The 20,915-nt window shown below is 38.5% G+C and overlaps 1 protein-coding gene across 1 annotated transcript in view; it reads right to left on the reverse strand.

Moving 5' to 3' along the window:
• FSHR (follicle stimulating hormone receptor) overlaps nt 1–20,915 on the reverse strand; it is an 85,784-nt gene that overhangs the window by 44,973 nt on the left and 19,896 nt on the right. Inside the window, exon 2 of the mRNA XM_065631917.1 lies at nt 10,310–10,381. Coding sequence (XP_065487989.1) covers nt 10,310–10,381 — 72 coding nt within the window. The remainder of the gene's footprint in view (nt 1–10,309; nt 10,382–20,915) is intronic.

Genomic DNA, 20,915 nt, shown 5'->3' on the forward strand with positions numbered 1-20,915 from the left:
TCCAGGGAGCTCTAATGCTGCCAGTTTTCCTAAAAAGCATTAGCCAGTTGCCAACAGAAGTTATAAATAAGCAAATCCTTTTCACCATATTGTGCTTGCCCCTTCTCACAGCACAGATGGGAAAAGCCAAAATCTTAAAAATCCAGCACATAAGTATTAAAAACATGGAAAATAAAGCTGGGAAACATTTCATCATAAAATCTTATTCAAAATAAAAGATTGACAAAAGGATTAGGCGTGTCTAATGAGAACCTTCACTTCATAATTACACTAGAAAGGATGAACATTTCCAGATAAATATTTGAATCTTTATGCTCTTGAGCAGACAAGCAAGACAATAAATGATGCTTCCAAATAACAAAGACTAGTTTAATTCAGTCCACAAGTGAAATTCTGCATTATTCCTTGTTTTAATGGGGAATCTTCACAGCACAAAGGCAACACGGAGAGACCATTCCAAGAGTTTGCGTTGAACGGGCTGTTATTTATTAGATGCATTTCTCCTCCTCAGAGGAGAACACCCTATGAGACGGACAAAATAAATTCTCCATATGGATTAGCTGTTCCATAATTGTTCCAGAAATGTTCACTTGAATGCCCTCCTTCAGCAACTGGAATCAGCAGCTCTCATGGATGAGGTCCTGCACCAGGAGAGCCACCAACCTGTCCCTCTTCTCAGCTTCTAATCCTTTGCTGACTGCATTGGCAAATGCACAGACACCAACAGTTTTTCAGCAGTCTGCATTTCTCTCACAATCATTTGTTATTTCCATCTGTGGTGTTGGCTCCCCAGGCATTCAAAACATTTTATGGCTTAGTATCTGTTTTCCATTCTAAATCCAAGCAATTTAAATCTTTTCCAGAGTACTCTATATGTATATATACACATATGCATGTATGCGTGTATATATATACACATATACATTCTATCATGCAGTAAGCAGTTTACTCACAAAGGGTACACCACTCTTATTTGCTAAGAATCAAGCATGTATCTCGAACTCTTAATCAAAAACATGTTCCTGCTTGAGAAATCAAAACAATTACTCACACTATTTTGTGACCAAATTGTTCTTGGCTTGGTCACAAAACAAACAATGGGCAAAACAAATCTCTAGTTTTACACCTGGGATGGATTGGGGCCAGCCGTGTCTTTGATAGAAAAATAAAAATGCAGCTCACTAATAATGATAAAATGCTCAACTGCCTCTCCACTGAGCAAAGCAGCCATCAAACTAATGATTAAATCCACATCAATCATTTGGCATAATAAAAATAAAGGCTATGCAGTAATAATGTCAGAGAATCAACATCTCCTGCTTACAAAATAAATGTCTTGACTTCATCTCAACGTTTGTTTTCCATAAATGCTGAGGTTTGTACCAGCATTTGTACAGAGACAGGAAACAATTCTTCATTGCAACATGCCAATTCCACTAACATTATTTCTAAAATAAACAGAAAAGCTGAATAAAATTAATATGGGAAGGTGTTTCTGAAATCCTCCTGAAATTGAATTACCATTTCCAATTTGATGCCAGCCTTCTTCCTTCTAACAAACGATATTTAGTAGCAGCAACAATAAATATTGAAGAAAATCCCATTTAGAGCAAATCAGGCACAATTTCAAGTAGGTCATACATTTTGTACTCAGTCACTGGTACAGATAGATATACACAGAAGATTAATAGAAAAAAAGTCCTATAAAACCCCATTTTCTCATGAAAAAGAGAACTTTCCTTTCTAATTATCTTTTTTTTTTTTTTTTTCCTTATTAAAGCAAACCCAGAAGCTGGATGTATCTGGAAGAAGATGGCACTCCAATGCCCCTCAGGATATGCTGTCACCTGAATTCCCACAGACTCACGCAGCACCAGGGTGCATCAGGAGACATGGACCCTAACCAGCCTGCCTGGCAGGTGGTGGAGGTGAAGGTGCTACATATTTGAGCTGAACAACCAAGTGAGGTGCAACCACTGTAATTCTGAATGCATGTGTTTCCTCTCAGAATTGCTTTGTTATTCAATTTTACACAAGAAAGCAGATTTTTTTTTTCAGAAAGAAGCTCTTTCATAATAATCCTCTTACAACTCTTAAAAAAACTTGTTGACTTTACTGCTACTTAATGTATTTTGTTTTAATCTTGTGTTTTCAATTCCCTGCATTTTCAAGTCAATACATTATTTTGAATTCTTTCCAGAAATTTCAGTGTTAATACCTAATTAATATACATTTTTTATTTTTTACATTTTTTTAGGGATATTAGAACTGAAAATCCTTATTTTAACAAGAAAAAAGTAATTATTTAAATCAGAGCAATATTCTGAAACACCACATGAGAAGAAACACCTTTTGCCATGTATGACCTATGAATTACATTTGAAAATGTAAAACATAATTAGAACCAGCAGTTCTGAGTTCTGGTTTCATTTTCTGATATACATATATAAGTTTAATAAATGTATTGTTCACCCAGCGTAAGAACTGGTTTATGTTTCTTAACAAAAGCATATTTTTATATTTATAAAGTCATTTAGAATGTCACTGGTTCTGCTTTGAAATTACAAGAATCTCACAACAAACCACAACTTAAAACTTCCTTTACTTCGAACTAGAGTGAAGCTCTTGGAAGGAAGAGATAGAACCTGAAGAAGTGGCACACTTTAAGGAAAAAAATTTGACTGGGCCGGCAGCTATCTTACATTTTACAACACCAGTTCTGGCTCTTCTTGAAACAAGAAAATCACTCCAAAGCTCCTGAGATTAATCTCAGAAATTTGGCCAGTTAGCAAACATATCAGTCTCTTCAGTATGCGTAAGACATATCCCGCAGGAGAAAAGAAGAAAGATTATAGTATTAATTCTGCACCACAGGATGACTGTCAATTCTGAGGCTCCTTGCTACATTTATCAGTTGCAATAATCAGCTTCATGCCTCTGATGCAAGGACCTGGAGTGAGGCTGCCTTCCAAAACTGAATGATTTGGAGAAAGTAAATACCTCCGCGTGAGCAGGCACAGCATGCCGGACCTGAAGTCCATCCAGCCCAAGTGTCCTGCTCTAATGGTGGTAGGGGAGGACCAGTGCAAGGGCAGGGCAGGCCTATCGATAAAGCTCCTCCAAATACTAAGTCAACTTTTTTCTGTGATTTGCAGAGACACATTTTCTTCCCCAAATTTTACCAGGAAGACTCTTCATATCAACAAAGTCTTAAAGCAGAGTTCCCCTGCTGAACCGTGCATTGTGTGAAGAAGTATCACCTTCAGGTTATATTGATTTGTCGCTTACTAGTTTTATCTGAAATCCTGTCCTCTGGTAATAGCATTGGGAAGGGCATGAATAATCATTGCTGTCCACCTTCCCCATACTAAACCTGACTGTACAGACCACTTCAATATCAGCCATCAAAGGTCTTCCACCCAGACGGAGGAGCCTTGTCCTGCTCCATTATTCCTCTGGTGGAAAGAACCTATGAATGTATTCATCTGGGTGAATATTTACTCTTTTTTTTCCCCATGCTTTTTAAAATAATTCCTAACATTTCCATTTGGAGACTTTTTTTGATCATGGTGTTAAGATTTTTTTTCAAAAATGTTCATTCGACTCTCAAATCTCATTTTGAATTAATGGGACTAATTCAGAGCCCACATTTAGATACGCAAAAGAGCTATCTCCATTTAAGCCTCCACTTAATTTTATCTGGTTTGTTTGTGTAAAGGAAGGCAGAAGAACATTGGGTCAAAGTTTCCTCCTAAAGATGAGTGGGAACTCACATAAGCATTTGCCCACTTGTCATCTTTTATGAATTCAGGTAATCAGCAGTGAGCTGCTGATGTGGATAATAAATGTCTACTTCACATTGTTGTAATTGTGCAAGGAATGACAACGGTAACTGCAAGTTTAAGATCTCTTCTGTGGATAAGATTTGGCAGGCAAAAGCAGAATGTCAGGTGATGATGCAGGAAAACATTTATAGATTATAATAAAACCACCTAGTCTTTGTTGATTACTTATTATGTTTAGAACACACTGCACAGCTTCTACTTGCAGGAAATGAATTAAGAACACACCAGGCTTCCTATGTATTCATACCAAACACTTTAGCTTGCTATCCGAGGGATGATATTTGCAAAGGCTGCAGAGGGGTCATCTGAAGTGATGCCAGTCCTTTGAGAAAAAGATACACCCAGGCTACTCATGGCCATACTGACAGACAGCAGCACAAAGCACAGCTTTGCCCAACTCCTCCACTGACAGAGTCTTAGGGGATACCTTGGAGAAGCTCGCATAGCTGTTTGCATTTCAAATCCCATTTGTGCCAACCCGTTTCAAAGGGCAGAGTGTAGCAATGGACAAATGAAGACTGATACCCTGCATGTTGTTGGGCTAAGGAATGTATACAGCACATATAGCAGAGGATGAGCTTTCTTACATCATTTTACTGCTGAACCAGAGGCTTGAAGTGCAAGTGACCCCTCTAGTATAGAAAAGAGCCAGTTCAAAACCATCGATCTCCATCAAATGTGGACAGTCAGGTGGGACGGGGGCACCTTGGACCTGGTGAGTCCACCCACAGGATCCAGGAAGCCTCCTGTGGTTGCTCAATGTCCGACAATCAGCCCGCAGTGCCTGGGCAGCCTTTAGTGCCTGCTGGCTTGCATAAGGTTAGAGCAGGCAGACAGAGAGAGGGGAAAGTCCTGTATTGTAACAGTGGCTCCATTAAAACATTTATTCTTTGTTATGTCAGGCTGAACTTTGAATTTCTTTGCTAGTGCTGGTTACTTGCCTTAATGTTTTTGAACTGTAGTCCTCTAATCCCTGAGAGAAAATGCATATTTAGAATAATTTAAATGCATTAAGCAGCATACTTATTTTCATGCCCTGCCCTTAAGATGCAGAATGTTACACATAACTTCCTATAATGTAAATTAGAATTTAATATCCATGGAGTTGCACCTTGAGAATACACCCTGGAGTATTTATTACCAAAGTATGACTGTTACCTGATACAGTACATATTTTTGTACACAAAATGCACGACGTCCCCCTTTCACCTTGGGGATGTAAATAAATATTTTTGTAAACCTGCACTATTTAACTTATCTATCACAGCAGATCCTGCAAATCCATATTTTGCTTCTTGCAAAAAAAAAAAAAATAGCAGACTTCTCCAAATGATGTAGCCAAAGATGGAATGTATCTCCCCTAGAACCATTTTCCAAAGGTCTTGGTTACACTGAATCCTAACCATTTTCTCAAAGTAGCTTTAATTATCTTATTTAATCGCATCCTTTTCATACTAAATGAGGCATCACGTCTTACACTGTGTAAGAAAAATTGGAGACGCTGCAAAATACTGACCAGCTTTCTTGGTAGTAGAAGGCACAGACTGCTCATCCTTAGATGATGATGGGATTTCTACTTTTCCCTCTTCCTTCCCGTATTTTTGGGCCGTATGCTGCCATGTGTTACAGAATCACATGCTGGGGCTGAAAGAAACTGCTTTCAGGAGCACATGGGATGATGGACGTCCCTTAGCCGTTTGCTAGCCCAGGCAGCTTTGATGGCTACTGCTGAAGAGGTCTGGATGGTGAATCTGCCAATTTGCCAGGTTGCTAAAACTTGCTAAATAAAGTCAAGACTTCCCACTATGCCAAATTCTCCTGATAAGATTTTTACAGTCAAACCAAGAACCTTGCTCCTTCCCCACTCACAGGAAGAGAGATGTGCCTTGAATTAGCAATGTATTTTAGCATGTGCCTCAAAATATTCTATTGATCAGTCTCCAATGTCCTTAAAGTACCTCAACTCAATTTACATGAAACATAAAATGCAACTCAGTCTGATCTAATTAAGTCAAAGGAAAGTGTGACCTGCTTTTTAGCATACAGGGGCAAACAGGATAGATTTTAGCATCATACATCAGGTTGGTTGTTGTATATGAAATAAGCTGGTGCTCATGTATCTAGGTCACAGACCAGCAGCATTTCTTCATGTGAACCATGACTGGATCAACAGTCTCAGCAAGAAAAACATAAAAGCTTGAATGAACTGAGTGATTAAGTAAATACATGATTCAAAGCTATTTTCTCTAGAAATTCTTGAGGTAACTGTAGACAGCTGGTGGATGCGTTCCTACTGCCTTCCACAGACAGAAGGCTCCAGTTTCCAGGAGTGTCAACTCTGGCAGATTCCCTTAACCCAAAAAGTTTTAGCTTTCCAGGATCTTCAGAACCTATCAAGGATTTAGCTCACCAAGCTCTGTTAACCATAGCATGGTTCATGTTCTTAAAATGTATCTTTGCCAAAATATGTTAAAGAAATGCCCTTCTCCTATTACTCCAAAATAGAAAACAAGGATGATAATGGTGGAGGTTTTTTGTCGTGATATCTACTAGTTCAAGAAGTGCTTCATCCACATGGCTGAATTTCCTTGGGCTGCACACAGATTAGAGAGTGAATGATGAAACAAAGCATTATGTTTTAGCTTAAACTCTTGAAAAGAATAAATAACTGATGATGAATTTTCAAGGGAACTGTGCCTCAGGATACAAATGTGAAGCCTCTTTGGCTTGCATAAGGTAAAACAATCAAACCAAACTGCCTATAAATACAACGCCCGAATCAGGTCTTGTTAGACCAACATTCGCAGATCTAGTTTGCTAACTTGTAGTAACAAGAGGAAACTTAACAAGAGAAAAAGAGAGACATAATATTGCTTCAGACTGTCTCTCCTCCAAATTAAGCACTTTTAGTGCAGGGTGAAGATGACAGAGCAGCTGCAGAGCATGTTTAATTGATTTTTGCCTGGTATGTGCCCACATGGCACTGCTTTTTACTTTAGTAACTGAAGCATTAATTAGTTCTGGGAATGTTGGTTAAGCAGAAGTCCAGATGAGCTGCCATGTTCCAGTTGTATAAGACTTTGGAGCAGGCTAAACATGTTTTGAGAATAACTAATCTGCTGAATACCTATTTGCTAAATTAACACGAAGTCAGAGCTGTTCGAAGGTTGGAGACCAACTAGTAATAAGCTGGTTAGGCTGTTCCTCAGATCTGTGGGTTTCTGAAGTAGTTTTCTATAAGAATATTCAAGTTGCACCTTTAGTAAGACAAAGTGCAGATAACTAGAGCATGTCAGTTTATTTCATAACTTTAAACATTTTATCTAAGAAGCAAAGAAGTTCTTTCTGCTAGAACATACTTGAGGAAAGTTGTTTCTCTACATGAAAGTCTGCAGAATGGACATTTCATGGTTTTCCAGTAACTTAAGGAATTTAGATGGGTGACAAGCTAGAGATGGTTCAAATGGGCTCTCATTCTTTCAAAAAAAATCAAAATGGCTAAAGTATTCCAGTGACAATTTTATTCTTCTCCTCATGTGTGTATTTGGCCAAAATCAATGAAAACCAAAAGATTTTGGCTTGGTATTTAAAACTGGACACTCACAACGGAGGGCAGATCAGGTAGACCATGACATTTCCAGGTCACACTACTGTTTTCCATTATGAATCACAGTCACTACTGTGCAGTTTGGAAAGTCCTTGGACAGTCCAAATGGAAAACAAACAGGATCTTTCCTGGCTACCATGACTGGAGTCTGACTGGAAGTATCAGACTGGAAGTATTTGACATTTTGTGGCAAAGGACATTTGTTCAAAGCTCTCAGCTATTCAGGTGCTTAAGAAGAAACTAAAATGCATCCAGAAAGCAGGAACACTGAAAAATGTTATTGAATGATTTTTCTTTGAAAACCAGAAATTTTTGGTTACTGTATTCAAAAGTCTTCCTTCACTTTGAATGTAAATACAACAGAATTAAGATTCTCATGGAGGACTCATCTCTGGTTTAACTTGTATTGAAACAGCTCATCCTAAATGGATGATGCCAAAGACCATGATTCCCTGAAACTTTTGTGCTTTAAAACCTACCCCTTTCTCAGAAACACAGTTAGAAATGATCTAGTAATGATAAAAATCACGTGTATAGATATGTTGGACTGTATAAGATACTGGTTTTCTTCAAGAATACACTCAGGAAATCTTGTCACTCTCTTAATCTTTAGTCTATTTAGCTCTAGGTGAGCGCATACATATACTTACATTGAAGTATCTCATTTGTATACTTATCGGGCTCTCCACATTTTACCATATGGAGGTATCACATTATTATTAGCTGTTTTCCTTAAATAGACTACAGTTTGCTTTAATCTTCTTTCTGTGCATGATCTTGCAAGAGTAAAAAGGCTTTCATACAAAGGCTGTGTTTTTATATGCAAATCTATCATTTGATTACACATTTTGGTCCCTACATTATCATGAATATTTCTGATGAATGTTTTATGGGTTAGGTTTAGGATTTGTGAGCTATTTCAAATTTTATCTGTTTGCCATGTCATCTGCAAATACCGAATCTTCATTGATGTTTATTGGTCTCATTTACATATTTATCACACTTCTATTTTCAAGGATGTTTTGCTATAAACTATGTCCCCATTTCTCCTCCATGTACTAATAGTATGTAGATACATTTTCAAGCCAAGCTAATTTCCATAAATATTTTTTTTGGTTAACAATAAATCACCACTTAGAGACAACCTATTCACTGCAATTGCTACCTTCATACATATCTGACATATGGTTTCTGAGTAATTAAAGGTAACGGGAGCAGTTTACAATGCACTTTTGCAACCCACTTCATAATCCACAAAACTCAATGATTTTTCACAAGAACTAGGCTACAAGAAACCCTGTGGGACTGGGGAGAAACAAGTACCAGCAAAACTTGTGGACAAATAGCTGATCTTATTCTTCACAGGTAACTCTTGGCCACAAAATGGACAAACCAAACAGAACCAAAACTAAACAACCAAAACAACAATAACAACAACAAAACCCCAAACCAACCAAAAAAAAAAAACTCTACCAAACCAAACCCAAACCAAACTGAAACAAAACCAACAAACTTTTTTTTTGTTTTCTCAAGAAAAATGTCTGTTTACAGTGGTGCTTGATGGGGTTCTGAGAGTCCAGATCCATGAGTGGGATGCGGCAGCTAGAGGCTCTTTAGTGTGTATCATGTGCCAATAGAAGACTCCTGAACCTACGCTGATGCCCTGAAATGGATCTCATGCTTCAGAAAAAGTCTGGTGCCATGTGAGCTTTACCACTTGCTGCTGACCAGCAGCTCTTCAATCCTTGCACGTTCACTGCTTGTTCTTCATCCATCCGTACTCCTCTAGGTTCAAAGTCCTTGCCCCTCCCTCGCCATACCTTCTGGTGTGTTCACCTTATTGCTAAATCCTTTACTTATGCAGGAGTATGAAGGAAAAGGGTAGAAATGATGTAGAGAAATGTCAGCAATCAGTTCCTTTTTAGTTTTACCATTATACTCAAAGCACTAAAAAAGTCACTGACATTAAAATACATTTTCCCACTCAGAATCGTCTTGGGTGAACTGCCTGTTAGTGACCCTCTCCTGTCAGGGTGCAAGCGCTCGGTGTGCTTCTAAACAAAATACTGTGATTTGCTCATACACAACATAATTAGAAGAAGTGTACCTGCCCCTGAATAGTTCAGGTTGGACAGTGACAGTTATCATTTCTGGTGCTAGCACCAGTTAACCCATGAATTTTATGTCACTAAAGAATAGTAGGAAACAGTTTACTAAGGATTTTTCCTTCTAGTGATGGAGGGCTGCAATACATTCACAATAGTGTACTAATGAATGCATGATACATCTGTTCATCAAAGGTGCTCATAATTATATCTCCAGGCTTATCACTAAAATTCACAGATATTAGATGCTTACACCCTTTATGTGCTAAGATTTTCAGGCCTATCGCCCTCAAGAAACTTCTGTCATACATCATGCTAGCTGACTCTGAACATGCAAAAACCAATCTTATTTCTTCATTAGTGAAAAGAGATTTAGCTGCCCTTTTACCAACAGGAGCATTTTCTTCCCTGATCTTCCACTGGCTTGTTAAGATCTATTATGAAGTTCTCAAAATAATCAGTTTTCCATGATCTTTTGTTATGGCACTTTATTTACTAATTGCAACAAGACTCCATGCTGAACAAAACCTTTGATCAAGGACTGCCCGCTTGCTGATGTAAAAATACACTTATGACAACAGTGGTTTGGAACATGTTCTTAAAAAAAGGTTTCTATTTTTTCTAAACAGAAATATGATGAAACTCAGAAATAGGGGCTTGTTCACAGGCAGTAAAAGCAGCTACAATAGGAAACTACTGTTTAGAGTAAAATATAATAGTTGCGTCCTAGTAAATATTGACACAATACATACATTTTCTCTAGGTCACCCAGTCCTGTGAAGGCTCCTTTTGGAATGACTCTCATCTTGGTGAGGACAAATCTCCTGAAAAAAGAGAAAATGGGGTGATTATTCAGTATTTACAACACTGGACCGTGTGGCAGCTTTGTCAGCACAGGAGAAGCCATTATCACTGGTACAAGGATAGCCTCCAGCCTGAAGGCTTTGGCTTCTCAATACAGCTGCCAAGTTCAAAGGCTTTGTGGGACTCCAACTGCCTGCCCAGACTGAAATTACAGCGCAGCATTGGGCTGCTCAGCATCTGGAGCTGCTCAGGGGAAAAAGTGTCTGTCAGTAGCTGCAATTTCCCCGTTTGCTTCAATCAGAAATCCAGACCCGGTTACCACAGCTTTGCTGCATGGTGGGAGGAGACAGCATCTTTGTCATCTCGACCTCTTTTTTGAGAGATGCTCAAGCACAGGGTGAAGCAGCCCCGTGGAGCCAGACTGGGGTGAGCTTCTTACACGAGGCTGTAAGCTGGCACATGCATGCTCATGTAAGATAAGGCTTAACCTGCTGCACAGATAATTTAAGGAGTCAGTTACTATCTCCCATCAGTGCAACTTTAATACCTTTTATTGCTTCTCAGTCTCTCTTCAAATGATTTCATAATGTGCCATAAATTAGGACTTTGGAATACACAACTCAATCACACATGCAACAAGACAATATTGTAATAATTTTTTAAAGCTCACAGAATACGCTTTATGAAAAAAATGCTTAAAGTATCACATAAATATTTTTGTTAACCCGGATTCATCTTCTTTTATCACAATAAACAAAGAGGATGACAGAACTTCTGATGGCACTCAGAAGATCAAAGGGAGGATACCTACTACTCCTTGGAGAAATAAAGTGTTATCTGGATAATTGTTTTCTTTCACAAATTTAATCATTCATGGGTAGTGAGCACAAACAATTTCATGTATTAATGTGACCTGCTGATCATGATACATGTTTCATATGATACTCTTCTGATTAGATGCCAGGTCAAGAAAGTGGAACTGAGATATGAGAAAGCCCATGGAGATTTTGTAGGGAGAAATACTGTATTTTTATATTTGTTGCTGAGAATAAAGGTAATATTAAACTCCCCAGTATTAAACATGAAGCAGATAAAACAAGCAAGACATCAGATAATACCAGTTATATTGAACAATAGCTGTTAAAAAAACAACCAAACGTCACCTGCGTTACATACATGAATATCACCCTGTGATTCAGTTTCTTATTCTATTTTCCCATGGTGATGAAAATAAATTGTTTTCTGAATTACTATGGAAGTCTCTTTTTTTTCAGTGAGCATGCCTGCTAGGGCATCCTTCATTTTTATAATCTCAGAAAAGGTGTTACCTGGCTGCTTGGGGTTGCCTTTCAGCTCATATCTGTGCTGCCTTATTGTAAGGTCTGCAGGAAGACAGAAATGGTAAGTCAGCCTGGTTTTACCTGCTGTGTAGTCCTGCAATTTTTAACTGAATATCTCAAAACTAGAGACTTACTTTCTTACCATTCACATGAAGTATTCATACAATCCTCACCTATTTTTTATTACAGCTGACAAGTTTAGAATTTTCATGAGATTATCATATTCTAATCCAAGTCATAGGGAAAAAAGTGTTATTCTGATAGAATACCACTGTGGAAAGTTCCTATTTTTTAATTGTAGGTCTTCAGTAGAAATACCATCTCATTGAGATTCCCAAATATGAGTTAATATTTACTTAAGTGGGAAAAAGTCAACGCATGCCTCACCTAGTTCTAGAGATAACACCAGCGATTACACCAGAATTGAATTTGGCCCCACGCTTTTTTAAACATTGAAAATTATGATATTCTCAGTCCTGAAAGATGATAAAGTCAATTTGATATTTCATTATTCTTAGACTATCATTAATGTAAGCCAGAAAGAGCTTCAACACACTGTCATACAAGAATTACAGTATTGAGATCATTATGCAAATGTTAGAAGGATTAAAGAGCTTCCAGAAGAGGCCTAACCTGGATTAGGTGATTTGTAAAATCCTACTGAAAACACGACCAGGGTAACACCTGCAAAACTGTGGCTGTGGTTTCAGAGCGCAGACAGGTACAACGAATCCTTGCAGAACACCCAGCAGGCTTAGTATGACAAAGCTGAACCATCAGGAAACTCTTTAACTTTGATCTGCTTTGAAATATTTCCTAAACTCTCCTTTGTAGAAATACAAACCTAATTTTGGAGCCCTAGAAAGCAGGCTCTGTCTGAAAATCCACGTACAATTTTTTTTATGGCAATGTTCTAAAATGAATTCTCTCTCTGCAGGCGAAGATCATGAGGAGGTTTGCAATTTTTTAATTAAACACTGGCCTGTGCCACGCTTCACCACAACAAGTATTTACAGCCTGATCTGTGATTAGAAGAAGGGAATCTCATTCAAAGTTGATGTTACATGTATGAGGAAAGCCGCAAGTGCACGGAAGTGAAAATCAAACCTTTATTGAATATCCTGCTATCCTGCACTAATTAGGTACCAGAATTCAGAAGCCACATGTCTAATGCCCTGGAGCAGTTAAAGCAGAATTGAAGTTTAATAGCTGAAATCTCACATTCCACTTTAAAAAATTAAGGTTAACTGTTTTTAAACATCCCTGAGTAGGCTAATAAAATCGGCTTTAATGGTATAAAGAACACGGAAAATTAGAATCAGCTACTTGTTGAATTATCAAATTTATATTGAACAGGAGTCTATTATAACTAGGCAAATGCTGTATTGTCAATAAATTAGGCTCCAAGAATCAATCTGTACTTAACTTGAGATACTGGCTGTTCAGTACCAATTCTTTCTGAGACACACGGAGAAAATAATTGAAAAGTATTTCTTTGGTTTTGTTGCTGGCACTATTTTAGGGTCAAAGAGATGAATACAGTCCACTTTCATTCGAGCATTTTTCATGTCAAGACAAACAAGTAAAGAAAAGCATTCTTTCCAAAAACACGTGCTTAATGGACAGATGTAGTATTTGGTGCTAAAAAATTATGTTAGCACTTAGGCACCAGCAAGGAAAGCACTGAAAAACCTAACCACTCAGTGCATGGTGTGGAATTGAAAACCCAGAGCCAGGTGCCTGAACGAAGTTTCAAGAAAGGTTAGACTGAAGGTTAGGTGATCCAAAAATTTCTGCACAGAGCTAGTGCCCAGGAAACACTAAATCTCATCTCCCAGAGCTTTCAGCTCTGCATCAGAGCTGGAGGGGTAGCACCAACCTCAAAACACACAGGGAGCGCCCACTGGCAGCAGCCTTTGCTGGGAGAGAGGAAGGCATCGTGGTCTCCAACACAGCCCTGGCAGCCAAAGCACAGACACAGGGAAAAGAGTCCTGGATTCAAGCCCCACCTCACCCTAAGTGGTGCAAACTCCCATATTTCATGCCCCAGGAGGATGCTCAGCAGCCAAGGGACTTCTCCCTGACCAGGCTCAAGCATCATGCAGCCAGGGCTAGACCCCTTGTGCCACCAAAGAGGACAAGGGGGACCTTAACCCTACTATCCTCTCTAGAGGCATTACAGTTAGAGCTGATTTCCATGGGACAGATTAAAAAAAAAATAATTACACTTTTTAAGTCCAAAGTTGAGTGACGGTAATGTTATTTGGGCTACAGTAGGTCCCAGAAGTCTTAGCAAGGACTCCAGTGTTGGAGTCACGAAAAACTGAGCAAGTCGGAGAGCAGAAACAAACACACGAAAGGAAACAAGCCCCACATGGTGACATGGTTATCCTGCATCATGAGAAGGCAATACACATGGCTAGAAATAGAAAAATGGCAATATTTACTATGGTAATTCCATATGTACAGAAGTGTAAGCTAGATTTAAATCTGGCCCATTGCTCCTATACACACCCTGATATCCAGGAGTGGTTTCTAAATCCTGATTTAAATACATCTGTTGAAAGTGGTTCTTGGGGAGTTTATTGATATGGACTGAAGCTGTCTGTTACATTTGCACAATCACACTTATACTTTATATATTTATATGTGTGTGTTATGAATTATAACATAAATATTTACTTAAATACATAATATTTCTTAATATTTAACTCATTTTTACCTACTTCTGTTTTTCTGATCAGTGAGATTAATTGTTTTCTGTTGTGTAATAAAATCTTTTTACATCTGGAAGTACATGTAAGCTTACAATCAGACTACATTTCACTGGATTGAACATGCGCAATTCCCACAGGTTTTTCTATTTTTCAATTTTAAGTGGTTTTTATGCCTCTTTATTGTATTATTTTAGTTTGTTTCATGTATGAGTGTGAGTAAATTCTTCTGTTACAAAACTACTAAAAAGCTGTTGCTAATTAAGGTTCGACCTCTCAGGACTAGGGCAGAACTATCTCCTACTGATTTGGTTATTTATACAGATATATCTAAACCTGGTTATTTAAAACAGTGCAGTTTCAGTTAATATGAAACCACTTTTTATCACCACGAAGAGCAAACAACCCACATACATCTCGTTTCTGTATGGCTGTGTCTAATATAACAGAAATATCATAATGCCAAATTAATCTCAGAGCCTATAGATTACAGGATGCAAACAACAGAAATGAGCATTAGTAAAATGTTCCTAAATAAACCTCTAACATTTCCAGTTATGAAGAGATTTATTGAACTTTTCCTCAAATAGAGTCTTCTGCAGCTGAAGTAATTCAGACAGACAGAGTATAAGACACAAAGGGAAAAAAAAGTCTCCAGAAAAATTAATATTCTTCCATCTAGCCCCATATCAACCTAGTGACAGAAATCAGACAGACCTCATCACTAAGGGATGGAGGACTGGATGTAGTTATTCAGGTATCTGATGCCCAAGATACAGGTGATTAAAAAGACTTGGTAAGTTACGAGATAAAAAAGTAGACCCATACAGGTAATCTCTGCTAAATATCTCTCACAAAATGTGCATAGGAAACATGTGAAGCGTGCACATTAAGAAAATCAGTGTAAATACACCATGTTTGTGAGGTTAGCCATTTATGTGCGAGATGATGTATTTTGCATATTCATCAAATGAGTTCTCAGACCCTGGTCCCACAAGCTTTTTCATGTACAATTATGAAGATGTTCTTTGACATAAATTTTCCACCAGAACTTACTCCCGCACTGTGCTGGTGCCCCCTCCTCCCAGACTCCTTCTTTGGCAAATGCCCACCACCCCAAGCAATAATTTTGCACAACAAAGGACTCCACTGATTATCAGAAATTAGACTAGTTAAGAAAAAAAATAATTTTTGCTTCCTAAAGCATGGCTGAATTTAGATCTTTCAAAACACTCTTTAAAACTCATTTCTCAGATCTACTTAAGTCACACACAGTTAATCAGAAAGTGTGTGCATTGTACAATTATCTTCCCAGGCTTATGTAAATTGCAAATTCGTGATGTTAAAATGAACGATATGAGGTGGATACTATAAACTTTATAACTTAAGGACCACTGGAAAATAAAATAAAACGCAAAAAAATATTTGGTGACTGTAATGCTAAATCAACCAAATTCAGTTCCAAAGAAATAAATGTGATAGGATTTTGAAGAACATTTTACTTTAATTTCAGAGCTAACAGACTGATGTTATCACCTTCTAATCCTCTGCAGTAATGTGTATTTTGTCAATCAAAGATTTACAGTGAAATTTAATTTACTCTTTGTGAGTTTTTTGGTTTTTTCTTTGTTTTTGCTTCTTGTTTGGGAGGTATGCTGGTGGTTCCAAAACAAGAAACAGATGAGTCTTTGCTTTACATCAGGAGAAGACAAAGCAATGCCATGACCTGTTTATCGTGCTCTTGATTAAATGCAATCCTGCTCCCTGTTTTTGCTTTTTTTAAAAATTATTTTTGCTTTATTAGTCAATGCAACAGTGAAGGACTATTTTGCTTTTCATGCTGTAATAGGAGACAAAAAGATATTGCAGGCATGTCCTAGCTGGTGTAAGTCAATCAAGCTGTGTCATTTTGGCCCTAAGCTTTTGTCCTAATTCTCATTGGAATGAATAATGAGATTTCTTTGAGTTAAACGCAATTTAATTCAAATTTATGACGAACGTTTACATTTGAGGTCATTGAAAAGGGTTCACATTGCCATATGACTTCACTATGACTAGCGTAGGGGTGTCAAACTCATTTTCACTCGAGACCACATCGGCCTCGCAGTTGCCTTCAAACAGTCAAATGGCATTATACGACCATATAAACATAGGAGTAGTTACATTTATACGGTCAGAAAATGCCATTCGGCCCTTTGAAGGCAACCGCAAAGCTGATGTGGCCTCAGGTGAAAATGAGTTTGACACCCGTGGACTAGAATCTTGTTCTAGGAAACATCTCACTAGGAATGGGCATATGCAGATATACATGAATATGAAAATGTTTTTCCTAATCAGCTGCCTACGTGGAAGAGTTCCATAATCTATTAAGCAGCTTGTAGCTGCTTTCAGACATAGCTATGGTTTCCCTTTCCTAACAGCAGGTGGAAAGGAGTACAAAACTCCTAAATCGGATGCCAAAGCATGAGGCTTCAAAAACCATCCAGGTAAATGCAAAAAGAATGCATTGATTTGCTTTTTGGTCTTAAAGTCTTTAGAGTGAATTCATATGCTGCAAAGCTATTTTTCAACACTCAAAACCAGAGAATGATCTATATTAATTGCCTCAGTTCCAGAAGGTGCTGAGGTTGGGACTTCATAAGGCTGACAGGATCATGAGGAATGGCACTGGCAGTGCCAAAACACCATGCCCACCATCCTCCTCACTCATCTTTTCAGAGATCTATGCCATCACCTTAAGGGCAAACCAAAGTCAAGCAGAATATTTTTCCAATAGTGACTATTTCTGTAACTACAGATCCATTTCAAAAAGGGGACTCTGACGACACAAGCATGCTCGAATAACAGAAGAAGGGCTTTGCAATTCATTTTTTCAACCAAGATATGATCCACGTATTTGACGGTATGAGAACCCCTACTTTACACGCGTGTAAATGGACTTAGAGAATCCGTAATCACTTGCTAATACGCACAATCTGGCTTGAAGCATCTAATCACTGCATTCACCTAATGTGCTTAAATTAGCTGCTCATCCCCCTCAAATGTTTGTGAAATGACATGTTATCTAGACTGTGCAGCTGGTTTATTATTTTTGTGGGATAATAAAAGCAGGTAAAGGTGAGTATTCTGAGGAAAAATTAGGCAATATACATTTTATGGGGAAGACAGAAAACAAAGATCCCTTCCTGAGTTTCAAGCTGCACTGGGCCTGGCTAGGAGAGTGTGAATTTTCTTCATGGCAGCTCCTATGGTGCTGTGCTTTAGATTTTTGACCAAAACCATACTGGTAACACTCTAGTCTTCTACTTTTCACTGAACAGTGTTTGTACAGCATCAAGACCATCTCTATGTTTCACTTTGAGCAGCAAATAGACTGAGGGGTGGGCTATAGGCTGAGGGGGACACAACTGGGCTGACCTGAACTAACCAGGGAGATTATTCCATACCATATAATGTCATGTCCAGCAATACAAGGGAAATCCATTGCAGGATAACTCTGCGGGGGAGCATGTCCTTCTTTCAGGTATGCTACTTGGGGATCTCTTCAGGTCTGGGAGTGATGTAAGCAACTTCTCTGAGAAAGAAAGTAGTTTGGTTTGTGTCTTGTTAAAAAAAAGCAGTGTACAGACAAAGTAAATACAACAAGAACTGTGATGATAAAGTTATTAGCGATGCCCATCCTCTTTGCAGGTCTGAATCTAAAAGGCAATATGTGCAGGAGCTCATGAAGAATCACTCCTTAATCTTTACCAGTGGCCTCCCTTAAAAATCAATTTCCTTTTCTTTTTTGAATTAGATTAAAAGGATAATGAACAGTAATGATGGCATTCCTATTCTAAACTTAGTGAATACTTGCTCAGCTTAATAATCCCGTCCAGCCACAAAAAAGCTGAAGGGAAGCATTTTTAGATCACGCAGCTGATGTCCTGCTGGCATTTCACTTGTAGACTGCCCACAATACCGTAACATGGATAACAAAACACCCATTTCCCCAGCAGAGCTATGATGTTGCTCGCACGGGCACACAGTAAAGTTGCTGTGGGGTTTGTTTTTCCCCCAGGACCTTGCTTATGTCAACTAATAAGTTGCACACAGTGCCTCTCAGCAGCTAACAGCTGATAAGGAGAGATAAGGAAGGAGAGAAAAGTGTTGTGAGGGGGAAAAAAAGGCATCTAAAAGACTGCAAAAGTGGTCAAGCAATAGTCTTGTAAAGCTTACTCTCCCTCCCCTCTGCCTTAGTTTTCCAAAACCATGGTATGTTTAGTCTCAGCATTGATACATTTTCATTTCTGGACAAAGCATTACTGTCCCCAGTAACACTGCACTCCCCTCCACGATGTTGCAGATAGCTTCTTTCCCAGGTCACATGTGCAGGCAGTTAAAAATAAAGGTCCAAGATGCTTTTTAATACCTCTGCTTGAATAGGGTGGGATGAATCTGGAGATGGGGGAGTAAAAAAGAAAGAAAAAGAAAACGACAACAAAAAACCCAACAAACCACCAAGATGGAGGTGAAAAAAAAGATAAGACTGCAAAATTCCCAGTCAGAAAAATAGATGAAATGCCAGAACTTTTACTCTACCTGATCTACACTGAGTGCAATTATTTCACTGTACTTAGTCTGGGTTGCTTTACATTGAGATAAAGCTGCAGAGGAATGGAGTTGTGACTATTCAGACCAGTTGTCTGTGTGTGTTAACTCATTTTGCAATGTGTCTGACAAACAATTTCATTGAAGATTTAGGTGCAAGTAGCAGTAACATACAAGATATGTAACAAACACAAAAGACATCTGCCCTGAGTAGACTTGCTGCAAAGCACCCTGTGACATAAGGATATTGTCCCTTTAGGGGATCCAGGTGGCTGCAAGTCAAAGGGCAAAGTTTTTATCCTGTATCCTTGCAGCAGACAGCAAAGCAATGTAGGAAGGCTCTCCTCCTTTGTTTAAGCTTGCCCAGAGCTTGAGCAAAGCAAAGCAAAGCTGAAGCCCTGGATTCCTCTGCAGCACGTACACTCAGAGAAAAAAGGTTTGCCACCGAACACAAATTGCAACGACAAACGAGTCCTCTTTAGCTCTATGAGCAGAATCATAGCTATCACGTTCACATCCAGGAGGAGTTTAACTGCTAGGAATGAGTTACCTACCAAAAAAGGCCAGCAGTAAGCTTGAAAGCATGGTTAAAATTGCTTCTATTAATGTCAAAGGCATGCTGTGAAAAGTGTTTTGTGTAAGATAAATAACACAAGTGAACAAAGTTATCCTGTCTTGGTTACAGAGAGCTAGAAAATAGTGATTGCTTTATTTTTACAAATAGCTATCCTTTATTAGTATAGATTATCCTGTAAGACACTACATTACATTTAGAAGAGCACATCCTTGTTCCTCACAGATACTCACATGGGCCACTAAGAAATGCACAGTACGTGACAAATGTGCAGCTTCCTTAAAATCTGACCTTGATATCTGCAACCATCTTTATGGTCAGGAGCCATTAGAAGGTCATTCACTCCGAGCACACTCTCAGCATTGCATCTATTTTTATTAATATCTCTGCATACTTTCCTAACAAAAGGAGTATTGTACAAGTATTTTGTTCTTGCACAAAGAGCATTTTACTTTGTGTTCTTTCCCATGGGCGACTTGTCAAGGCAAATAGGGTTATGGAAAATGGTCACGGTCCAACCATATGGGGGGCTTTTTAGATATTGTCTTCAAAACTTTCTTCCTCTCTTTTGATTCAGAGCAAGAATAGCCATCCTGCTCACACACAGCCAGTGACTTCAACTCTTCTCCTGTCTCAAGAATGTATCAAAAAAGATCTTATTCCACAGCAGGGAGAGAACAGTGGTTTCTTTGCTGGCTGAGGTCATATCAGAAAGGTGACAAGCGTTCTTTGTGTGTAGCGTTTCTACCTCTAGGACCTCAGGACTTTCTATGTTGGCAGGCACTCCATACATTGTGCTATTTTTATTGACTGCAACAAATTGTCTAGGGACAAAATTCCTTAATTTCTATGCTGGATGCCTTAGTGAAGGTAAAACAGAAAGTCAAAGCTTTCCTGCAAAATGTCTTGCTGAACCATCACTACTGATGGATGAAATAACAAAAACACCAGGTAACTTCCCTCTGTCACTTTAACTTGCTTGACAAATTCATTAGAAAGAGCTAATATGCTTTTTACCTCCTTTCTCATCCATATCCTCATAGGCACTATACCTACATTGCTTAATGGGACGCAACTGAAACATCACAAAATATTAATAAAATAAAAAGAAAGATACTCACTAATTCCCTAATTAGCACACAGCCTAATAAGTAACAGGGTCCCCATTAAATATTTGGATTAATTTGGATACATCCAAAGGCTTGTTTGAAGTTGTAATGAGATCTCTGATGCTCCTTGATGCCAGAGCAGTCAGAAACCATTTAAGGAATAGCACTTGGAGACTCGATCATACTCTTTTTTCCCCTCCAGATCTGAGTATGAGCTTTGTAAAACT

This window comes from Caloenas nicobarica, chromosome 3, assembly GCF_036013445.1.
Source record: "Caloenas nicobarica isolate bCalNic1 chromosome 3, bCalNic1.hap1, whole genome shotgun sequence".
Taxonomy (NCBI): Eukaryota; Metazoa; Chordata; class Aves; order Columbiformes; family Columbidae; genus Caloenas; species Caloenas nicobarica.